Genomic DNA, 23,857 nt, shown 5'->3' with positions numbered 1-23,857 from the left:
CTTTTCGAAGGGACGCGCGGGGGGACGGCTTCCGGGTCGCGGACATCACCGACTTCCGGGTCGCGGGGGGGTCACCGACTTCCGGGTGGGAGCGCGGTGGGGGCAGTTGGCCAGCGGCGTGAGTGTTCGATGGTGACGTCACTCGCCTTCCCGCTGAGAAGGCGCTGGTGGAGGAGGGGTAGAACTCTTGACCTGCCCCCGCCCCTTACTGGCTCCTTTCCCCCACCCCAGCACACGGTGCAACAGGCCGTGGGCCCCACGAGGCCTCGCACCTGCTGTCACCCAGGAGCTGGCTGGGTTTCTGCTTCACGGGCTCAGATCCCCCCCTTTTTTTTTTTAGGAGAGAAAAACGGTAGCGTCCTGCCTCACTACTGGCGTCTCTCTTTCTATAGGGCAGCAAGCCACGCCTGGGTCCCCGGCTGTTAGAACGCTTTGAAGACCAGTGTGGCTCAAGCTTTGCCTGAAGCGAGGGCTTTTTCTTTGGTCTCAGTGTCAGGGTGGCACGAGCTTCCCCACCTTTGTGGCTCCCTCTTGGTGGCCGGCCCCCTGCGGCTTGGGGTTTGCACCTGAGAGATGTGGCACGCTGCTCTGTAGCCTCTCTCTGCCGCTGTCTCTGCGTACCTCATTTGCAGGAAGATGCTGCGCTACTGGGGTGAAATTCCCGTCTCGGCCAGTCAGGCCAACCGCAGCTCTTTTGATTTGCTTCAACGCGAGTTTCGCACGGTGGAAGTCCAAGATCCTCCATTGCATCAGCCCTCGGCAAACAAACCCAGACCCACCACCATGCTGGACATCCCATCGGAGCCCTGCAGCCTCACCATTCACACCATCCAGCTCATCCAGCACAACCGACGGCTACGCAGCCTCATCGCCATGGCCCAGGCCCAGAACCAGCAGCAAGTTGAGGGCATCAAAACTGAAGACAGCGAGCCTCTGCCCTCCCGTCCTGCTTCTCCACCTCTCCCCGATGACCTGCTTCCCCTGGATACCAAAATCCCCAAACTGCCATTTCAGCTGAGGCACAGTGACCCAGAGAGTGACTTCTATAGGTGCGTTGGTGGTACTGTGGTATAGGTTGTAGCCTTGTTGATCTAAGGACATAGGCAGATGTGGATCTTTGGGTAAACCTGATATCTCTTCTTAGACCAACTCAAATACTTGGAAAAATCCTTGCAAAGAAGCTGGAAAAAAGCAAAGAAGAATTTTTCCAACAATTTGAGTTGGTCTCGTAAAAGATATCGGTTTTACCCAACGAACCTTGTCTGCCTTGGTGTTTACTGTGGTAAAGATTGAAAAATCTGTGCTTCAGCCAGACCCGTGTATTTTGAATCTGGATTCCTGCGGGCAGCTCTCCGATTGGAGGGCTTGTTAGGGGGGAAGACTGTCACAGTAGAAAAAAGAAATTAAAGTCCATTTTTGTGTGAGCAAGGTGCAGGGCATTTTGCTTCCATGTGCTGTGGCTTCCTATCTGTAATGTGGACTGTAATGCTAGATTTCCCTCATCAGTCAGCCTTTTAGCCATTTATAGCACCAAGTTGAGATGGTAGTATTAGTACTTTGTAGTATTAATAGATGAGATGGCAATATTAGTTGAGATGGCAGCATTAGTACCTGATGCCTGAAGCTCTTGGGGAAACTTTATGGATCTTAAGAAATTAATTAAGTCCCTTGATGCCCTCATGGAGGAGGCGTTTATCCCCTTTCTAGAGGCAGGGGCAGAGTAGATGGTCCGAGTCGCCCAAGTTCCCAACTGTGTCAAAAATCCAGATCTTAATTGTGTGGTGTAGCACAAGATGTCATTAATATCTTTGTCCTGTTGATGTTTGTAGAAGCTCTCTGTGGTTTTGAAGTCTGAGAAGAGAAGCCCAAGTGAGGGTAGTTTGCAACTTGTTTAACTTAGCATGTGCTTCGCATAACAAATTCTTTCTAATTTAGCACATAACAAGCTTTTGAGTTTAGTCAAGTTTCTGTTGTACAACTTTGACATATTTTTGATCAGATTGTACTTTGTCTTAGAAAAAGGGCTGTATTTGTTATCATCTTGAAAAGGAAATGAGTTATTATACTATTTATAGTAATAACGTCTGAGCCTCGACAGGATTCAGACCTACAGACATCTTGACCAAAGTCTTTTTTTTACCCCCCACCCCACTGACTGCAGTGGATAAGAAGAGTAGGGAGACAATATTTAATGATCTCCACCAGGGGGAGTTTAAGGATCAGATTATGAAAACTTAATACAGCATAAATTGGAAGTGAAACGTTTGATGGGTCACAGAGAGGGGGGTTGTAATAGGCTGCGGTAGAGTTCGGAATGTGCTACAAAAAGCAGTTGAATTGCTTGTCTGACGAACCAAACAGACTTAAAGCTTTCCAGGAGAGGAATAGATCAATAAAGCATGAGCTTCGTTCTGTTCTAGTTCAGAACGGAGAAAATCCCTGCGATTTTAAGGTGCTCATATGACTAAGAATAGCAGCTGCATTCCTAGGTAGAGCATAATTGGAAGAATTGTCAGCCCTGTCTTTTTCACTACACAAAGATATAAAGACGACGGTAAAGATAATTTAGGTGCCAGAGAGATGGTATTAAGCTGCTGATGACTGAACTAATCCAATCCCCCTTTTGCACTGTTACACTTCTAGAAAGGGGTGCTTACGTGTAGTTATACAAAAATTAAGAGGTTTTTATTATTGAAATGAAAACAGTGACATAAAGCCCTAACATTTAAAATTTGATAACGTACGTTAGATTTATGATCTTTGAACTGGAGGTATCAAGCATTACATGGCTTCTGCAGCTTTCTTTCTCAATGCTATGGAATCAGCTTAAAAGAAACTCAATATACCCCCTTAATTTCCCTCCCCCTTCCCTCATCCCACCTAAACATCCCAAATGCTGCTGCTCTTCTCCCCCTGTCTGGTTTGCTGCTGCAGGTCTGTCTGGATTGATGCCGTTTCCTTCCTAGCCTGGTATAGGTACGAACTTTGCACTTCCAGTTCAGTTGCTGTTTCTGGATAGGGTACAGATGTGGCATTGAGAAGGTGGTTCATGTTGGGAATGCCAGCTAATGGTTAGGAATGGTTTGGTTGTGAAATACAGAGGCAAGCTTCCCTGTGGGAATGTGCTGATGATCAAGAAGGATTCTGGTGGTAGAGGTTAGAAGGAAGCTACCTTCCTCCATTGGACTAGTTTTTGTATCTACCTCCAGACAGTTTTCAGTTATCCATCGGAGAACCAGCCAGTTTTCCCAGAGTTAAGTCAACACTGCTTGTGGGAGTTGCTGGAGGTACCTGAAGAACCTTCCATGGGCAAGTCCAAAACAATGGAGCTAATTGAGAAGGTCTTTGGGGAGGGAGAAGAGCTTCCCAGGAAAACCCTTTTTTTCTCTGTTGAATCATTGTGCGCTGTGTTCTGCAGCATACTTTGTAACTAATTTAACCTAGTTTTTTTAGTCTTGTCCTTTTATAGATTTATAGATTCATAGATGTTAGGATCGGAAGGGACCTCAATAGATCATCGAGTCCGACCCCCTGCATAAGCAGGTAAGAGTGCTGGGTCTAGATGACCCCAGCTAGATACTCATCTAACCTCCTCTTGAAGACCCCCAGGGTAGGGGAGAGCACCACCTCCCTTGGGAGCCCGTTCTAGACCCTGGCCACTCGAACTGTGAAGAAGTTCTTCCTAATGTCCAATCTAAATCTGCTCTCTGCTAGCTTGTGGCCATTATTTCTTGTAACCCCCGGGGCGCCTTGGTGAATAAATACTCACCAATTCCCTTCTGTGCCCCTGTGATGAACTTATAGGCAGCCACAAGGTCGCCTCTCAACCTTCTCTTGCGGAGGCTGAAAAGGTCCAGTTTCTCTAGTCTCTCCTCGTAGGGCTTGGTCTGTAGGCCCTTAACCATACGAGTGGCCCTTCTCTGGACCCTCTCCAGGTTATCCGCATCCTTCTTGAAGTGTGGCGCCAAGAATTGCATGCAGTACTCCAACTGCGGTCTGACCAGCGCCTGATAGAGGGGAAGTATCACCTTCTTGGACCTATTCGTCATGCATCTGCTGATGCACGATAAAGTGCCATTGGCTTTTTTGATGGTTTCGTCACACTGCTGACTCATGTTCATCTTGGAGTCCACTAGGACTCCAAGATCCCTTTCCACTTCCGTGCCACCCAGCAGGTCATTTCCTAGGCTGTAGGTGTGCTGGACATTTTTCCTCCCTAGGTGCAGCACTTTGCATTTCTCCTTGTTGAACTGCATTCTGTTGTTTTCTGCCCACTTGTCCAACCTGTCCAGGTCTGCTTGCTTTTCCCTGCCCTCCGGCGTGTCCACATCTTCCCATAGCTTTGTGTCATCTGCAAACTTGGACAGAGTACATTTGACTCCCTCGTCCAAGTCACTGATGAAGACATTAAAGAGTATCGGTCCAAGGACCGAGCCCTGCGGGACCCCACTGCCCACACCCTTCCAGGTCGAAACCGACCCATCCACCACGACTCTCTGGGTGCGACCCTCTAGCCAATTCGCCACCCACCGGACTTTGTAGTCATCCAAGTCACAGCCTCTTAACTTGTTCACCAGTATGGGGTGGGATACCGTATCGAAGGCCTTCCTCAAGTCTAAGTATACGACATCCACCCCTCCTCCTGTGTCCAGGCGTTTCGTAACCTGGTCATAAAAAGAGACTAGATTGGTCAGGCACGATCTGCCTGCCATGAACCCGTGCTGGTTTCCCCTCAGCATAATTTGTCCTGCCGGGCTCTCACAAATGTGAGCCTTGATAATTTTTTCAAAGACTTTGCCAAGGATGGAGGTGAGACTGACTGGCCTATAGTTGCCCGGGTCCTCCTTCCTCCCCTTTTTGAAAATGGGGACCACGTTGGCCCTTTTCCAGTCCTCTGGGACTTGGCCCGTGCGCCACGAGCTTTCAAATATTCCTGCCAGTGGTTCTGTAATGACGTCGGCCAGTGCCTTCAGCACCCTCCGATGGAGCTGATCCGGGCCTGCCAACTTAAAGGCATCCAGTTCTTCCAAGTGACTCTGCACCATCTCAGGGTCTACGCATGGAAGTCTGGCGCCTTGCTGCTGCCTCTCTACAACCCCAGTGAGAGACTTGTCATGCCCCTCACTTAGGAACACTGAGGCAAAGAACTCGTTGAGGAGTTCAGCCTTGTCCCCTCTGTCTGTCACCAATTGTTTCTGCCCATTTAGCAGGGGTCCTATTCCTCCCTGGGTCTTCCTTTTACTCCCTACATATCTAAAAAACAATTTCTTGTTGTCTTTTACTTGGGTTGCCATCCTGAGCTCCATGGTAGCTTTGGCCCGTCTAACTGCCTCCCTACAAGCACGAGCAGAGGAGGTATATTCGTCTTTGGTGATCTCTCCCTGTTTTCACTTTTTATGTGCTCCCCTTTTGGCCCTTAGGCTGCCCTGGATTTCTGTGGTCAGCCAGGGAAGCCTCCTGGCCCCTTTCCCTCTTTTGCCTCACTCGGGGATCGTCTTGCTTTGTACCTGAAGGATCGTTTCCTTAAGGCACAGCCACCCTTCTTGGGCTCCCATCACTTCAAAACTCCTACTCTGCAGTGCGTCCTTGACTAATCGCCTGAGTTTATTGAGATCAGCTTTCCTAAAGTCTAGCACTTTCACCCTACTAGTTACCTTACCCACTCGACGTCTTATGGTGAATTCTGTTATTAGGTGATCACTGTCCCCCAGATGGCTACCGATCTGGAGGTCCAGATGTAATCACATGAGGAGGGGGAATGGCTGTCAAGTGATGGAATTTTTGCACCTCATTTGGTAGAAATTCAGCTTGACAGTGTAATGTTTCCTAAAATTGAAGTGCTCATGAGAAAGCAATATCTTTTCTCTACATCTGCTCTGAGCTCACAACACACTTGTGGGAAAATCTATGATTTCAATGTGCTATTTTACTTGAATGAGCCACTGTTGTTACTCCACACATTCAGTTGGTTCAAACACCTTGACCTTCACATGCTAATTTAATAGGGAATGGGCCACACAGTTTCCTTTCCTTTAAGTGAAAAGACTGCAAGAAAGGAACTTGTACATGCATGCTTCTGACTGTTTCAGGTAGGGGCATTTGATGGATGGCATGGTGTCATGCTAACTGATGACACAGAAAATGTGCCATTTCACGATGCCTGCAACCTCCTTAACCCTGAAGGCTCCATTTGATTGGGCTGAGTTGGCAGGTTTGTCACTGTGCTCTGATACAATGTTTTGTACACTACAGGCCCTCTGGGGCCTGGGAAAAGCTAGCATTTTAGTTTCTAACTTGTTGGATTGAGTAAATAGTTATCCCTTCTGTAACAGCGATCCACAAAAAAGCAGAAGTGTATATAGGCCTTTATGTAGCTAGGTAATTCAAGAACAGGATTATTAGTGACAAATAGGGCAGTGCCCCAGAATATTTGTGGCAACCATGACAGTGCCTTACACCCATTTTCTCAGAGAGAATCTTATTCCTTACCTCCAAATCTATACACACAGCTGCTGAACCTGATTGCACGTCTAGGACTTGGTCACCACTGGCAACTAAATTTAGGGGTGCAGGCGTGTTTATTCACCACATTCATGTGACACATACAGAAAGCAAGCTCAGATTAGGTTTGTATCTGGATGGGAGACATAGCTACTAAAGGAAATGCATATCCTGCTCTCAGTCAGTAGAGCTAGTGATTTTTATAGATTTTAAGATTGTAAGGGGCTGGAAGGGACCTTGCAAGATCATTGGGTCCAGTCTCCCTGCACCAGGCAGGAAAGACAGCCAGGGTTGGGTGACCCCAGCGAGGTGATCACCCAGTCTCCTTGAAGATTTCCAGGGTAGGTGATTGCGCCACCTCTGGAGGAAGTTTATTCCACAGTCTGGACACCCTAACTGTGAAGATGTTTTTCTGACTGTTGAGCCTGAAATGGTCTTACAGGAGTTTGTGGCCATTACTCCTGGTTTTCCCCAAGTGTGCCCTGGTGAACAGTTCCCTTGATATCCTCTGATATAGTTGTAAGCTGTTTACAAGGGCTGTGACTTGAGGACATCAAATCTTGGTTGAAGTATAAAATCACGTTTCTTATTAATTATGTTCTTTGGTCTGAAACCAGATTACCCGAGATATCTTGGAGAAGATGAAGAGCAAAATTTTTTCCTCAGTCCATTTGTAGTTGGCAGCATTTGATTTTTAGTGAAGTCACTATTGCCCCCCATATGATACATTTGTTGATTTCCCTGTTTGTGGGGGTCTTTCACAAAGGAGAAAGAAAAACACTTTAACTTAAAAGGAAACAGAACGCAGGAGTTAGAAAGGGAACAGATGTAGGTCTAACAGTTGAAAGTGCATCTCCCTTTCTCTTTCTTGATAACTGATAAGATTTCAAAATGATTGTGGTCTTTTCACCTGGGGTTCTGGCTATGTTTGGGTTTGGGTATTATGACAGAAGGCAGGGTAGATATGCACATTATTATTGGGTATTAAGATTCTTTTTAGAAGTTTTGAATAGGGATCATCTTTTGCTGTGTTTCTGAGTGCTGCTCTTTATTTTTAAACAATAGCAGTGCTTCACCCTAGAGATTGCTGCATGTTCTGGGTGGGCATAGAGATTTCTTTGCCTAGTCTATTAGTTCAAGCACGCTGAGTGGTTTGGGTGAATGGTCTGGCATAAGTAAAGTAAATTCTTACACCAGTGATGACTTCTAGGGTGTTTTGGGATCATATTTTTAGGGGGCACCTACCTGTGCCCTTCTATACATGTTGTAAGGAAAGAATCATTTTTTGTGTGTGTGTTTTTCTTCACTTACTGGGGAAAATAGAGAGCTAGTTCTATAGTACCAAAGATAGGGGAGGCTCTCAGGGAGCCATTGAAGACTGCTTCAGTAAAAGAGTATGGAACAGCATGGATGACCCTTGGGCTACAGGAAACTGCTGATCTTTCAGTTAATTTATCAGAATGCCTGCTGTCTCCATTCCAAACTTGACAACATGAGTTACATCTTGATAGTTATTGAATTGTTTCCTAAAGATTTAATTACTGGGAGGAGTTCATGATCTGAGATCCACATGCCTATTTTTAATTCTCTGGGTAATGCCCTGGTCTGAGGTTTTTACTGTGCTATGATTTTTTTCTTTATTTTTTTTCTATTTAAATGGTTTTCACACTACTGAAAGGTGCTGAATTGATTGCTCTGGAAAATAAAGCCCTTGAGGTGGCCACAGAAGGATGTTGATACTGAAAGCAGCAATAGGTGCTTCCCCCATCTCTTCCTTTGAAACACTTGTCCTTTGTTGCTGTGGTGAAGAGGTTTTGTATATAAGTCATCCTATAGATTAGTGTGGTAGGGCTCCATGTCCCATTTTGTTTATCTGAAACTGAAAGATACTGGTTTGTGAAGATATGTTGTGTGGTACAGACACCAGTGCATGTTTTACTTTAAGACCCTAAGTGGTTAGCAAATATTTGTAACATTGCAACAGGGCTAATTTTTGGAAAGATAGGGTGATAAGAGTATTTAAATAGGAGGTGGGGAAATTGGCAGTCAGGTTGTGTAAGGGGAAGGAAATGGAAGACAGGTCATAAACTGCATTTTAATCTTGAATTTTAAATTCTCTTAGATGAGGCTCTTACTTTCCTGTATTTTATATTCCTCCTCAGATATTTCCTAGACTTTGTGAAATTCTCCAATGCTAACCTGCCTCTGTGAAAACTTCTGTGACTTGCACATTAACAAATAATGTATTAAATGTTGTAAGACAAAGCTTGTAAATCCATTTCATCCTGGGACTGCTAGGCCCATCACTTGCTATCTATCTAGAGTGTAGCCAGGAATCTTTTGCTCCCCCCTCAGCAAGGGCAGAATGTTCACTACACCTGGGCTGAGAACCCCTGCTTTAAGACAGACTATTTCTCCTATCATGCTTCTTTGTTGGCAACTTATACTGCAAATTGGATTGTTTCCCTTCGCTTTTCTATTGCACCAGAGGCAGTACATAAATGTGACGTGCAAAAGAGGGGAAAATGGACATGCACCTTTTTGCTGCTTTTGCCTTAAAGTGTGTATACGTTCCTTTTTTTTTTTTTTTTTTTTAACATTACCGATTCATGTCTTGTCTGTTCTGGAAGCCTCTGTGCAGGACTGCATAGCTAGCAGGTCTGTGACATCAGTGATAACAAGGAAGTGAAATGTGATTCATTGAGAGGATAAGTGCTTTGCATTCAGGTTATTTAAAACTCCTTTTGGTATGTGTCAAGCATCTGTTTTAATTCAAACCTCTGGGAGAAAGCTCTTGGTATGAAGGGATTCAATTAAAGCCTGAGAGAGCCCTGCAGGCCACATTTCTAAATCATCCAAGGAATCTTTCAGCATAAAAAAGGAAGAGAAGATGTGGCATTCCTGATTTCTAAGGGAAGAAAAATAAGCTGTTAAAAACCTTTTAGGTCTCTTTTGTTTATAACAGAAAAGTCATGAAGGGCCTTAAATCAATAGCTTCTTTTTTCAGGTCACCTTTGATTAATAATGAGAGATTGTATGTATAATAATTGATTCTTTCTCTTCTCCAGTTTTCTGAGGTGTGTGAAGACCTAACTTATGTTTATCTTCTCTGTCCTTAGAGGGAAAGGGGAACCTGTAACTGAGCTGAGTTGGACCTCCTGCCGGCAACTTCTCTACCAGTCAATGGCCACCATTCTTGCACATACAGGGTTTGAATGCGCCAATGAGAGTGTCCTGGAGACCCTGACAGACATTGCTCATGAATATTGTTTGAAGTTCACCAAGCTGTTGCGCTTTGCTGTAGATCGCGAGGCTCGGCTTGGTCACACCCCTTTCCCGGATGTCATGGAACAGGTGTTTCATGAAGTGGGCATTGGCAGCGTGCTCTCTCTGCAAAAGTTCTGGCAGCACCGTATTAAAGATTACCACAGCTACATGCTGCAGGTGAGGAGAGAAATAGGGGATCCACTGCCTTAAGAAATATGCTTGTAGGGCAGTTGCTTGTTGTTATAGAGCAGGGGTGGCCAATTTGCAGCACAAGTGGCATGGGCAGCCTCTGTATGTGTGGCATGCTGCAGATCAAGGAGGGGACAGGCAACACAGCAGCAGGGCAGATATGACAGAAAGCAGAGCAGGGGATCAGACAGGAGCACACGGTAGGCAGCAGAAATTAGAGGAGGTTGGGCAGGGACCACAGAGGGAGTCAAAAACAGAGCAGCAGTTTGGGCAGAGGAAAGGGACAATATTGCTAACCCCACCATGCCGAAAATCATGAGATGAACTATTTAAAAATCAAGAGATTGGCATGTAAATCATGAGATTCTATTTTTGAAGTGTGTGTTTGTGGGGGAGTAGGGTGGGGATTATTTGTGAACGTATGAGGGGCTATGGGTGTGTGTGGGGGTTTGGAGCCCAGGGAGGGAGGGTCCCCACACACCCTGGCAGGAGGCGGGGTACTGTGGGTCAGGAGTGAGAGGCAGCAGCAGGGCTGGCAAGGACTGTGGCTTGGGAGTGAGGAGCAGACACAGAGACACAGATAGCACCCAGCTCGTAAGTGGAGAGGAAGGGGTAGGGGGGAAGTTTGAGACTCCCATGTTGAGGGAGGGAGTGTGGCAGGAGCAGGGGCTGGGGTGAATTGGGCCCTGTGGCTGGGGTGGGTCGTCTAGAGGCGGGGGGGGCACACTCCTGGGGGGGCATGTGCCCTTCCATGGAACAGTGGCGGGCTTCCCGCTTTGGGCTTTGTGCCCTGCTGCCTTTGCCCCAGGAGCCCAGCCATGCAATACCATTGCTGCCCACCTGGCAGCAGGAAGCATACTGGTGTTGTGTGGCTGAGCTGGGGCAAAGGCAGCAGGGCACAGAGCCCCGAGCACACACAGGGCAGCCCACCTCTGCCCCGTGATAGGCACGTGCCCCCCATGCCTCCCTTGGGTGTGCGCTGCTGTGGGGAGTTGCGCCCCTCCCCTGCACCTCTGAACAACCTGCCCTGGACCTGGGGCCCCATTAACCCCAGCCCCTGCTCCTGCCCCATTCCCTCCCTCACTGTGGGGGCCTCAATCTGCCCCCTGTCCCCCCTGTCCCTTCCCTTCCCCCACCACCCCTTCCCCTTCATAGACTTACCAGCTGGGAAAATCTGGAGACTGTGAGCTGGAGTTATTTTGACTTAGAAATCATGACTCTTGCAGTGTTTTCATGACAGTTGGTATTACTGAAGGGATCAGAGTGGCACTTGGGGAGGGTGCAGGGCTTGCTTGTGGCACGTGTTCCAAAAGGGTAGCTCCCATTGCTATGGAGAACTGTCTGGCTCAGGAAGTTATGATCCAGCTAGATCATCTAGCTTCAGGAGGCCAGGGAGCCTGTGACAGGTTTTCTTTGTGGAAAAGTAAAGGCCTAGGGTGGGGACGTACTTAACTTTTTGGAGAGGAAGTCCCTTGCTCTTGAACTGTCTGCCCCCTTGCCAACTTAGAAGGGATGTTGATGGCCATGGAGTGTGCTGCATCTTTGTCCAGCAGATTGGGGCCAGTTTGAGCCAGGAGCTGAAGGAAGAAAGGCACTGGGAATCTTTTACATTTTCATCATCTGTTTTTTTCCCCAGCAGCTCACAGTGTGTGATCAGTACTGAAAGAATCTGTTGTTTGAAAAGGAAATGATGAGATGAGAGACTCCATTCATCTAGAGAACTTGTGGTTAAATCCCATCAAATACCAGGTCCCTGATTTACCTGGTCTTTTATCCATTTATGGAAACAATTCCATAGCAGCAATGGGTTGTCTTATTTGTGAGGTGTTTTATCTGAAGCGAGTGGCAGTTACCTTGTGTGTGTTGGTGGGGAGGGGAACGCACGTGTGCATGTGCATAGTACTAAAGCACCTGGTATTAATCAAAGTAACTCAAGTTAATCTGTGTTCAGCTTGACACACAAGGTGGAACAGTCCCTGTGTAAGGAAAGCAAAATCACTGGGCAGAAGGAAAAAGTCAGGGGAGATTAATCAACACAATTTCTGTTTCTGCAGGGCATTGTGATATTCAGCTGTATTCTAAATAAACTAGTGAGCAAGCAAATACTCATTTTAATGTGCGGCTTGTGGGCTGGTTGTGGTTTGTTAAAGCTGTGCAGGAAACTCAGTCTTTTGGGAATACACCACAGAGTAGCGTTGCTATGAGCTATTAAACAGCTGCTGCTTTCCACTTTAGAGGTGGCTGCATTTCACTAGTGAGAGAAACAGTTTCTTATTTGTTAAAGCTCTTTGGAATGGAAGTTGCTGTTCATGTATATGCGATAACTGCAGGGAATAGGATTTCCTTCAACCACATTTTCTATACTTAAACACCAGCATATTGTTTTAGCATCAGAGACACATTGTCTGTTTTGTGGGCTCATGCAGGTGCCAGGAGTGCAGAGGATCTGGGAATTCTGTCTACATTTAGCAAGAAGAGAGAGACTTGTACCCTTTGTAAAGTAGCTAGTCCGTGACCTGAGGCAAAATCTACCTCAACTAATCTTTCTAGGGATTTATACTTTACTCATTATTATGGTATTTGCCCACTCACTGATCTTGCAGCAGCACTCCTTCTGTCTCTCTGCCTGGCACCCTGTGGCCTAAACAGTTTGTGTAGATCAGAGCCATCTGCACTTATGTGTAGCATGAAAATCATGAGCATGAATGCAAAAAACCACCTTGTCTGGTATCCTGATTGTATTAATTAAAATAGATTTTTTTTGCTGTTCCTACCACATCCCCTACTGTTTGAGTTCTATGTTTGCTGCCTAGCTGTGCCAGTACAGCTCATTCCCATCTTGCAGTAACCTTCATCCCCCTTCCATGTTGTTCCTCTGTTTGGGCTCAGGGCCCTGCATGCCTGGCCTACAGTTTCCTCTGCTTTTCTGGCATATGTCTAGACCAGAAAATAGATTTTGTTTAAAAATAGCTCTCTCGGCACACCTCAGTGCAGCCTTGTAACAGCCACTGTTATTCCAGCAAGTGGACTCTCCTGAGCAAGATTTGCTGAATGATATAAAACTACGTGATACAGGCAAGCATCTGTGTTAGGAGCAAGAGACTGTGAAGACTGTGAAACATGCTTTATTGATTGTCTATGATTGAAAAGGACCTAAGTGTCTAGGGCGTGAAATTTTGCTGCTGAATTTCATCGCCATATTCATTCACTATGCTGCAGAAAAAAAACCTCATTGCACTTTTTTGCTATCAAGTGGAAGATAGCCAGGTTGTGTAAACTGTGGTTGAAAATGCTGACAAACAGCCCAGGAGTTGTCTGTGTTTGGGGTTTGTTTTTTTTTTAACCCAAGAAGTGGGATGCAGGACACACCTGGGCTCTTATTTGGTGCTGTGCACTTTGACTAGAGTGAATTTGACCTCTGGGCTCCATGTGTGAAATAAGAGGGCTTGATGTTTAGCAACCAGGTTACAGTTTTGAGAGGCTTCACTCATTCGCCTGTTAAAACCCTTTGATAAGAGGGGAAAGGAGTTCTAGAAGGCTGTAATATTATCATGGTGTATCATTGATGTTTACTGTAGAGCCTGTTCCTTTGAACAGTGATGAATAGTCTGTTGGAGACTGGGGACATTGGATCATGGCTGCCTTCACTGCTATATCTGAAAACCACCCTTTCTTTATCTTTCCTACAATTCCTGGTAGGTTAGCAAGCAGCTCTCGGAAGAGTATGAGAAGATTGTCAACCCTGAAAAGGCAGCAGAAGACACAAAACCTGTGAAGATTAAGGAGGAGCCAGTCAGTGATATCACTTTCCCCATAAGCGAGGAGCTAGAGGGAGATCTGGCATCCGGTGACCAGTCTTTGCCAGTGGGAGTTCTTGGAGCTCAGAGCGAGCGTTTTTCTGCTAACCTGGAAGTGGAAGCATCCCCACAGACTTCAGGTAGGAGGCTGTCTATCGTCAGTCCTTTAGCTTTCTCAAATAACCTCATTTCAGTTACTTTAACAAAACCACAGTTGATGAGGAGATTTGCGGGGGAGGTACAGTGAGAGAGTAAAGTTCTGTTTTATAATAAAGAGCCGTATTATAATACAGAGCATTAGGGAGGTTCATGTAAAATCTTGGACAAACAACACTGGATGCAAAACAAGGAGGAACTGTAGTAGGTAGTGGAGTGCTAAAGATTGGCCCTGTACAAAAAATATAGGAATATTCTCTAGAAATAGTGAAATACCTCACCATCATACCATAATGTTACTTTAATGATAGCAGCCTTTGTTCTGGTTCTATAAAAGAAAATATTGTACATAGGTACCAAAAAGCATTGGCATGACATCTGTGCAAGCCATGACATTGTGTGATACTCTCCAGTAACAGACTGAGTACTGTGACTGCAATGATGTTGCTAAAGTGCTTACTACCAGCATGAAATACTGTAGTACCTTGTTTGGACAAAGGTAGCTTTCTTCCACCATCCCAATATGTGGGTTGAAGTGAAAGTTATTTTCCTGTGAAGCAGAAGAAGCTGCTCTTTATTCTTATTCCCAGTGAATAAGTGGTTAGAAAATCCAGTTGATTTTCCTTATGAGAAGTTGTGCGAGGAGTACACTTCCACTTCCTTTTCCATGAACAAACAGCACAGAAATTTTTCAGTTGCCATGAGGTGCTTGGAGCTGGTCCAGGAGTAACTCGAAAGGGGACACCTGTTGCTGGATAAGTTCAGGGTTGTTGAGTTTCCTTTGACAACACACTAGTGGTGCTGCCTCTAGTTTGTTAGTTTTCATTGAGGTTCTGCACTGAACTATGTGAATCAGGTCTGTCAGGTAGTCTTTGGCACAGGAACAGTTTCATGAACCAGATAAAGATAGTAGCTAAATTTGTGAAGGAATGAATGATGAGACATGGACCTTGCATGTAGAGTTGAACCTGGCCTGCACTGCTGATGAACCTTACCTTTCTGATGACTCTTCATTCACTTATGTGATGTGGCCTGTTGAGTCTCTTATTCTAGTGGATCAATGACCACATCCCAAAACCACTAGGATTGATTTGGCCTTGGAGGCTGAACCCTTCTTGCTCATAGAAGCCATCCTCCAGGTCAGCATTGGTAGGCAACGTGGGCAGTCTCCCCAGTGTAGTGGCCTGTGTTGTTATCTGTTTTGTACCTACACCTAAGTTTCACACTCTCTACATACTGACTTGGCACCATTTACCACCTCCAGGTTCCCTGGAAAATGGCAACACTCCCCTTCGTCCGTCTCAAAAGAAGGCGTGTTGTGAGTCTTATTTACAACCTACGAAACTCCTGCTGTTCCCCACAGTAATAAATGTTTCACTTAGAAATCCAGTTAAAAGCTATGAGGTCTGTTCTACAATTAACCTTAATCCAAGTTACGTGTGTACTGAGGGGAGACTAGGCCTCTGAGTCTATTAGTTATGTAAAGAATAACACACTCTGCTGGGTTTTAGAAAATGCAAATCCCACTGACGTTTGGTTGGAAGCTCTTATTGTTGTCTGCAGTGCCTCTGAAATGTGAAGGGCTTTTATTTTTGTGGGGGAGGGAGTAAGCGGGCCTCTGTTGGCCCATGTGGAGATGCAAGTGATTCATCTGAAAAGCTTGGTATTAGTGTCTACCACTTGAGACCAAGAGGTTAGCATGCTAGCTGTATATTAAACGCGTTGTGCCTCTCTGATATCGGATTGATGTTTTCTAATTAAGAATACAAGTGCTCTGTTCCTTCCTGCAAATCCCTGTTCACTTCACAGGGGCCTTTGGAAACCTCATTGCTGTAAGAAGTCCCACTGTGAAGCTGGGCAATGTTGAGTCTAGAATACCAGAGGAGGGAAGAGGAACAGGCTGGAACTGGGATTCAGAGCATCCTGAAAATAAGAATGAGGCCATTAGTGGAGGAAACAGCATCCAGTAGTACAGAGCAAGGTGTCAGGAGCAATTCCATTCTAGTCCAGATTCTGACCATGTACATTATTGAGGGCAAGGGCAAATCACTTAATGTCTTTGCAGATGGGGAGGCTGAGGCAAAATTCGAGGTACTGTTTTTCTACCCAGTGGCATATTTTGAAGATTATTTTAGATTATTTGAAAAGTGCTTGACGTTAAAGCTTTGAAGCAAGGCTTATTGTTGGTTTATAGCAATGCTCTCAAAGACAGATGTCAAGAGCTAAAGGGAATAGGCATTAGTGATTTAGGAGTAATTGATGAAAGAAGGAAACCCTAAATGTATCTTTCTCCCCTGACTATTGTTTAGACTGGGTTTGTAACAAATCTACAGGACTGATAGCATGTTGATAATGATGTGTCCCTCACAGCTGACAAGAGTATATTCACTTGTAAGTAATCTAATGGGAGTCTTTACTGTGGCTTTTTGGACACCGCCAGGCCCTGCAGTTCTTAGTTTCTATCTTCTAAGCTATGCAGGCTCCTCTCATCCCACTGGGTTTTCCAAAGCCTGTCCTGGGCTCAACAGCTGTGGTAGGGTCTGTTGACTACACCACAAGTAGAAAGCTTGCAGTACAGATGCCATGGTGATGTTAGTGGAAGATTTTTCTTTGTGTAATCACAGTAATGGGATTACAAAAGGTTTGGCTCATCACCCAGAAGCTCAGCTGCTTTTTCAAACAGGAGCCAAGTCTCTTGAGTCTACATACTATGTTTGGAAATCTCACAAGAGCTGCCTTCTTTGTTTGCCAAATATGTCTTTTATTTTTCACGGGAATTTAACCCTGACCTAGAGAGATCAAATTTAAGAATGAGGAAAGATTTCAGTTTCCATGCAATCCTTTGCTGTTATGCTGAGACTTGCAACAAGGGACCCAATTAGTAACAGTTATGGTAGTGGGATTTTTTTTTTGGTTTTATTTTTTAAAATAATATGCAGAAATAACAAAATCTATAATTACCCCTCTTGGGGCAAAAATAAATTAGAACAAAATTACCTGGTGCTGCTTAAAAATACATAGATATAATTTGACATAGAAGGTCCTCAAGACAACCCAAGATGCATGCCAGTCTATGACTAGACATAATATTACCAACTGCTTTATAATGAATGGGGTTGAGTGCAGTGTGGACACTTATCCACTGAGGCCTGAACTAAGAGCCAGTAAATTCCTTTAAGGTCAGCCACTGAACAACTATCCAATGATAATGAGCTAGGCTTGAACTGGTGACCAAGTAGTGGAAGGTTCCTTATCTCGTTACAATTTTCTATAAGGTAAGTTTTTGTGCACGTCATTGGATACTTTTTGCTTTGGGTCAAGCCAGGGCTTCTCTGTGAATTGCGTAGTAGCTCTTCTGCCTAATTTAAGGTACAACTGAAAGAAAAGGCATAAAATGAGAAAGGATCAGCAAAGGTTTGGGCCATTCATGCAGCTTTCACAGACTTTGCTAGAAGAGTTCTTTGTTGAAGTTTTGGGGAGAAATCATGATTGTATTCATTTGTATTGAAGTAAAGCCAAAAAGTCCCAACCCAGCTCAACTGAGCAAAATGCTGTGCAAAACAAGAAGATGCAAAAAGTTGAGTTAATAAACATTAGGAGTTTGGAGTAGGAGAGAGGATGGAGGTTGCCATAAGATCACATAGTTCCATGAGTGAGCAGCACTTAGGAGCTCTGAACGGTTTTAATGGATCTGGTTTTTTTTAAGCAGACACTGAAAATTCCCTCCAAATTCCTGGACTCCTTAATTTTCCCTGAAAACATAACCCAGGGCTCACTGACACTTTTGTTTCCCTTCAGTACAGGTTCTCCCCAGCTTGTCACCCAAAAATGATTAGTTCCTTTAAAATAAACTACATGCCAGCCCCACAGATACAGACAATGGGCCCTTTCTCGCTTGGGTGCCTGCACTGTGCACAGGTGAGGGGATTCTTGTTAGGTCACAAGGTTTCACTCCACATTGCTGAAGGAAGTGATGGGTGTCTGGTGCAAGAAGGTGAGAAGTCTGTCAGTCACTTGAGAATTTGACACCCCAGTGCTGGGAGACTGAAGATGCCCTTTAAGGACTGCTGGTTCCACAGTGTTACCTTTTATTAGACCAGCTGGAAAATGGCAAGAAAATTGTCCTTTTCTGCAAACTTTTGGGATCAAAGTCCCTTCATCAGGCTCTGGGAAAAGTGTAGATGGTACAAGATGGTAAAAAGTCCCCGTAGGTAGGAAATAAACTTCATTTTTGCACAGAGAGAGATGAGGATGGAAGTCTGTCCCTCTGGGTCCGTGAGTGTCTTTGTGAGCTATGCTGAGTAGCTCTTTGATGAGTTGATCAGGTAGAATTCCTTCCCTGGAGGTGTCAGATGGTAGGCTTTTTTGTCTCAGACCAACACGGCTACCAGGTACACCCCTTTAAGAACTGTGCACTCACCTAACCTTTCTCTTCAGTTACTCTCCCTTTTGGTATACTTCTCTCATAAAACAGCCCAGAGTCCAGTTTCTGACAATTTAGGGGTTCTGATGCTATAAAGTCACCACTGTATCGTATACCTATACTACTCCCGAAGTCCTGGCTCCATGGCGAGCCAGGCCATCTTGGCAAGCCTCCTTGTGCTCCTGGCAGTAGCTGTTGTTGCAGATGTCTTGGAGGTTGTTGGAGCCCACTTAAATTGGCCCTTCCTCTTGGGAAGTTCTTTAAAGGATTGCTTTTAAATGGAAGTAAGGGGCAGTGGGGCCTTTTCCAAGAGAGGCAATTGCGGTATGTACTATTATTTAAAAACATTTCAATTTTTTATTTCATAGCTAGCCTTTTTCTAGAAGGAATAGTCCAGCTCTAGGGGTTACTTTGTCCTTGGGTTTCTCTAACGTATCCTGTTGTTTGCACGCATACTTCCATTTTTATTCAGTTCTTATCCAGTGACTAATAGGTGCTCTCTCTTTCCAGGTGCTGAGGTGAATGCTTCCCCTCTCTGGAACTTGGCCCAGGTGAAAATTGAGCCACAGGAAAGCGAGGAGGGCAATGTTCATGGCCATGGGGTCCTGAGCAGTGATGTATTTGAGGAGCCCATGTCTGGCATGAGTGAAGCTGGGATGCCACAGAGTCCCAATGGCTCTGAGAGCAGTTATGGCTCTCATTCCCCTGACAGCCTAATGGGATCCTCTCCTGTCTTCAACCAACGCTGCAAGAAGAAGATGAAGAAAATGTGAAGGAGATGAAGGGGGCTTCTCTTTAGAGACCTGCTAGTGAGACAGTGAGGCAGAGACATTCTGTGAGCCTAGAGGGTGCCTGGTCCCATGGGGATGGATAAAGGATGAGTCCTGAGTTTTCAGGTGTGCTGTGTAAAATCCCCCTGTGATGTTCAGCCTGTAGTGCACATTACTCGTCTACCCATGATTCCTTTCTCCCTTGGGCTCTGTGCTCCATCCCTGCCCTAGAGAACTCACATGGGACCCATCCACTCAACCTGCAAAATGGGTGGTGTCACCAAAAGACATTGGGAGGTGGGGTGGGTTGCCATGTGAGCAGTGGTTATTAAGAGAATTGTTAAGTCAAGATGCATGCAGACGTGGGGATGATCTGAGTGGAGCCAGGACCGATTGCACTTTCTAGAGCAGTTCCTTCATTTCATTGGAATTGTATGTAGTGATATTAACTCAGCTGAGTTTTCCTGTTTGAAGTTCCTATCTTAACAACTTAATTTGAAATAACTTCTATTTTGGTGCCTTTTTATGGTGCAGCTGACTGATGACAATTATTTTTATTCTGTGAAAGCCACAGCTGATGTTCAACTCTGAGCCTTTAGCTGGATTCACTGAGTCTCTCTCTTCTTTTTTTTTCCCCAAAAGCCAGAAAGAGCACGAATCAAGCATGAGCAATGGTTTAAACTGGCTCTTTACCTCTAACCTACTGGGAGGTTTGAGGGAGATTACTGAGCCTTGTATTTGTCCTTACAATTGCAAGTTTATCTTTTGAAAGGATGAGCTCCAGGCACGGTATTTTGTTTGTCCATGTAATAGGACTGACTCTCATTTTTTTTTCTCGTTGTCTTTTATTTCATTATACAAAAATAGAAACAAGGCAGAATTTTTTCTCTGAATATGTCTAAGACACTGTGGCCTCTGGTTTCAGGGACAGGTTAGAAAACCTGCCAACTCCAATTTTAAAGTTTCTTTCTAGTAGGGAAAAATAATATTTACCTCTCAGTGGTTGTGTGGGGGTTGATTAATACCCAGAAGGCACTGTGATCCTTTGAAAAGTATTGTGTAAGTGTAAAGTATCACTACTGTGTGGGATTGTTGCTGAATGGAGTGGGGAGATGAGAGCAAAGACAGCTAGTGAAGTGCTGGAAGATCTTCATTCTGGAGTGACAAGAGAAAGCAATCAAATACACCTTATATGAACAAGGACATAGATGATTACACTAGAATAAAAGTTTCATGCTTTAAGGCATAAACCAACTACTTACTGTTGTAGTTAGGAAATTTCTATCTCCTGAGTAGGTGATTTGACACTGGCACTTGGTAATGGCAAGAGTCAAAAGCATAATATTCTGCTAGATGGATTGTTAGACTGGAGTGAAATGGCAGTCCTTTTGATCTCCTTAGCTAAACTAATTGCATGAAGGGTCACGCTTATTGGGCTGGGGTACAGGGTCCAGCCTTTTTGGAGCCTGTACCTTGCTCTGAACTCTGAATATTGTTCTGTTTGGTTTATGCACTTTGGGAACTTTACCAAATTATCTCATCGAAGAGGGCTGTGACGTAATGCAGGGACATGCATCTGAGAGAATGGTGGGTGCCTTGATCACTGAGTGGCTTTCAAGTCTTGTAACTGGCTCAAGAAGGAAGGCTTAACCACTCCTCAGGGCTGCAGAGTATCTTCCTCTTTCCAGGGCTTTAGTAGAATCTCTAAATCTTCAGTCTTCAGTGCTTTCTTTATGCTGGTGAAGTACAGATGCTCCTGTCTTACTTTTTAATTATGCTCTTGTATTTTGTTTCCCTTCCATACCCATTCCCCACATAACGTACGCTTTGCAGCAGGCCAAGTCTGAGTGCTTGAAGTACATTTAAATACTGTGGAAATTCACCCTCTATTGATTCTACTATGTAGCCATACCATAAGAGAGATGTGATATTGATTCTCTTTTTGAGAGTTGTTTATGTGGAGAGATTAGAAATGCATCAGGATAGCTTGTACATTTTAAAATGATGGCAGGGTAAAATCTTTTACCTTTTTTTCCCCACCCTGTTATACTAAGTGTCTTCTGACATTTGTACATTCGGTGATGCTTTCTTTTGTACAGATGGAAGCTTTAAATTCCAGTCAAGTAATTCCCTCAGAACATTCCTGAGATTTACTGTGACATTTATCATGCTCAAAATAGTGACATTTCAAGTCGAGCTTAGTAAGTTGCATACAGACAATGTGCTCTTTTGAGGAGCCAAACAAGATTTTAGTAGACATTTATGCAGTTCACATCTCTTAGTCCCTGGACCTAAGATTATAGATTATAGTGAGATTGTGGTGTGTGCTAGAATTGGTGCACCGACAACTTGGTCATGGAAAAAGCTCTCATCTTATCTTTTAACTGATACCTGATGAGGGGTTCTGTTGAATGAACCAATTCAGAATTGCACAGTTTCATTGGCAACATCGTCTTCCATTCTTCTATTTCCCACTGTGAATAGTTATGTGCTGACAAGTCAGAACATGGAATTTTGACAAAGTTTGTATTAAATGGCACTAATTTCTTTGGAAATCTGTCTTCCTGTCAGTAGAAATATTGCTATGGACTTGGAGAGATGGATCAATAAGAATTATTTGTGTTGGGAGATTTTCATTGGAAATAGTGGAGGGACAGATCAGATAAGATCCTATATGAATGTACTGCGGTCTCAAATCTTTTATTCTCTAGAAAGTTCCTTCTCTCCTCCTGTCTGAATACCTGAGCCTGACATCATACCACCCTTCCTGCAAACACCACTACACATGCAGGTCTAGGTCTGATTCCCCCTGTAGTCTTGTGATTTGACTCTATCCTCACTGTCAAGATGGGCAGAGGGCTTTATTGAAAGAGATTTTTTTTCAACCAGAACAGCTTTCAACTGAAAAGGAAAATGGGAAACAAGATGGGAGGAGGCAGGAGAAAGCAGTATGAATAAATGCTCACTTACAAGGCTGCTGCATGTCGTATGTGTGGAGGGGATACTTCAGTGATATTGTTTAAATATTTAAACATTTTATAAGAGTAAAATATGTACCTTTGTCTGTGTTACAATGGATCAAAATTGTCTGAAGTGTTGCATATCCTTTTTCTTTCTTCCTGGGAGAGAGTTTTCTCTGTTTACAAGAAAATAAAAGTTTAATCTATGGAAACTTGTCTGAAAAGTGATTTTTTTCAGCGTGGGGAAGGGGAAAGGAGAGGACTTGTTTAGAATGAAAGATTCAGTGTAAATAGTCCTTCAGCTTTGTAACAGTAACGCTTTACAAGGAGTGAGTCCAAATGTATCTGTTTAGGAATACTATGGAAAAAGTGAGCAACCTATAGGGATATTTCTCTTGGTGTATTTTCATGGAGTCCTGCCTGACTTTTGAGTGCCAATGAGAGGAGAATCGGCCCTCGCTGCGCCCAGACTATGGTATTAGTACCAATATTGTTGGCTGGCACTCATTTAGTGAAAGCAGTTCAAAACCTTTGGCACATTGCTTGCATTGTCACAGTTCCTGGGAGCAAGCCATGGGGCTGTCTCTTTGTATGGCAGCCTATTAGTGCTGCAGTGTCAGGGAAGATGGGATGTTTCTTCTCTGCCATGGATTAAGTAATGCTTGAGCTGCGGTAACTAAAGGGGAGTAAGATGTGCACCCCCTCCCCTGCCCCTGCAGAGTCTGGGGATGCAATAGTGATGTTTCTGACTTTGTAGCCGCACCAGACAGAAATAGAATATGCAATGAAGCAGGGAAATGGCAGAAGGCCAAGGTCTGTTGGCCTGAAGGAGAAAGCATGGTAGTAATATGCCATGGTTTCTCTGAGGAAACCACAAGGGTGGTAACATCATGCCCACAAAAAGCAAACAGTTGCAAAACCTGCATCTGGGTACAAGAGGCACTGCAATGCCCTAGCATTTGTAGACCAGCCTGGTAGTCTTCTCACTCCTTTCCTGACAAAAGTCTTGGAGGAAGACAAAAATAATCAACCCAATTCCTACATCCACCTTGGGCTCCAGGATCAGAAGAGGCGCTTATGTCCCAGTTTAACTCCCCTTTTCTCCAGTGGCTGAGGAGCCTGCACATCATTCTCTCAGTTTGGACAGTAGAACGCTTTTCACAATTTTCCCAGTAACCAAATATACCATTTTATGTAATAGGAGAAATGGGTATAAACAATGCACGTTGTCCTGGTCCCACTAAAATTGATATGAGCTTTGCTTTTCACTCTAGTAGGTATTATATCTGGATTTGACTAGAAATGGCATGGGAGTTAAAGATTGCGGCTTGTATGAGTCAGCCATAGGTCCTAGTGCACACTAAGAGGCCTGGGGGGCCTTGGCAATTGCCTTTTTGACTCGTGTCATGTCAAGTATTTTAATTCAAATGCCAGCTTCATACCTGGGGCTGGCATCCTCTCCAAATTTGACAATGGTCTTTAATATCCAACCTGTCAGGAATTTCATCACATAGCAGTTGGTGAGAGCTGTCATGGGATTACACTTCATGGTGCAGAGACATGGATTCAATGATCATCTAGGCCTTTTCCATCTTTCTTGTATTCTGTTTAAAATTTGATGCTAGAAGCCCCCGGTGCAGGAGTTTTCAGGTTCAGTGAAATTTTCCTTTCTGGTCACATGGGGGCACTGGCTGCACATGTCTGAATGGGAATGCTGCTGACAGGAGGCAAATTTCAGCACAGGAATTTGTTTGGAAAAAAAACAACCCAAACCATGTCATTTTCATTGGGGGT

At 44.6% G+C, this 23,857-nt stretch overlaps 1 protein-coding gene across 2 annotated transcripts; it reads left to right on the top strand.

The window, feature by feature from the left end:
- The first annotated feature begins 53 nt into the window (after window positions 1–53).
- SUPT7L (SPT7 like, STAGA complex subunit gamma) lies at window positions 54–22,275 on the top strand. Of its 2 annotated transcripts, XM_006257854.4 has the most exons (5): window positions 54–118; window positions 393–1,049; window positions 9,621–9,945; window positions 13,657–13,894; window positions 18,844–22,275. In XM_006257854.4, exons 2-5 carry the CDS (start codon window positions 637–639, stop codon window positions 19,104–19,106), a joined length of 1,239 nt encoding a protein of 412 aa, XP_006257916.3. In that variant the 5' UTR covers window positions 54–118; window positions 393–636; the 3' UTR covers window positions 19,107–22,275. The 2 variants fall into 2 exon arrangements, with proteins under 2 accessions (XP_006257916.3, XP_059573080.1); XM_059717097.1 differs by lacking the exon at window positions 54–118 and having other exon boundaries at window positions 125–1,049.
- Window positions 22,276–23,857: the final 1,582 nt, after the last annotated feature.

The sequence above is a fragment of the Alligator mississippiensis genome, chromosome 1 (genome assembly GCF_030867095.1).
Source record: "Alligator mississippiensis isolate rAllMis1 chromosome 1, rAllMis1, whole genome shotgun sequence".
NCBI lineage: Eukaryota > Metazoa > Chordata > Crocodylia > Alligatoridae > Alligator > Alligator mississippiensis.
The sequence above is the reverse complement of the archived record's forward strand: the minus strand, read 5'-3'. Positions and strand labels throughout refer to the sequence as shown.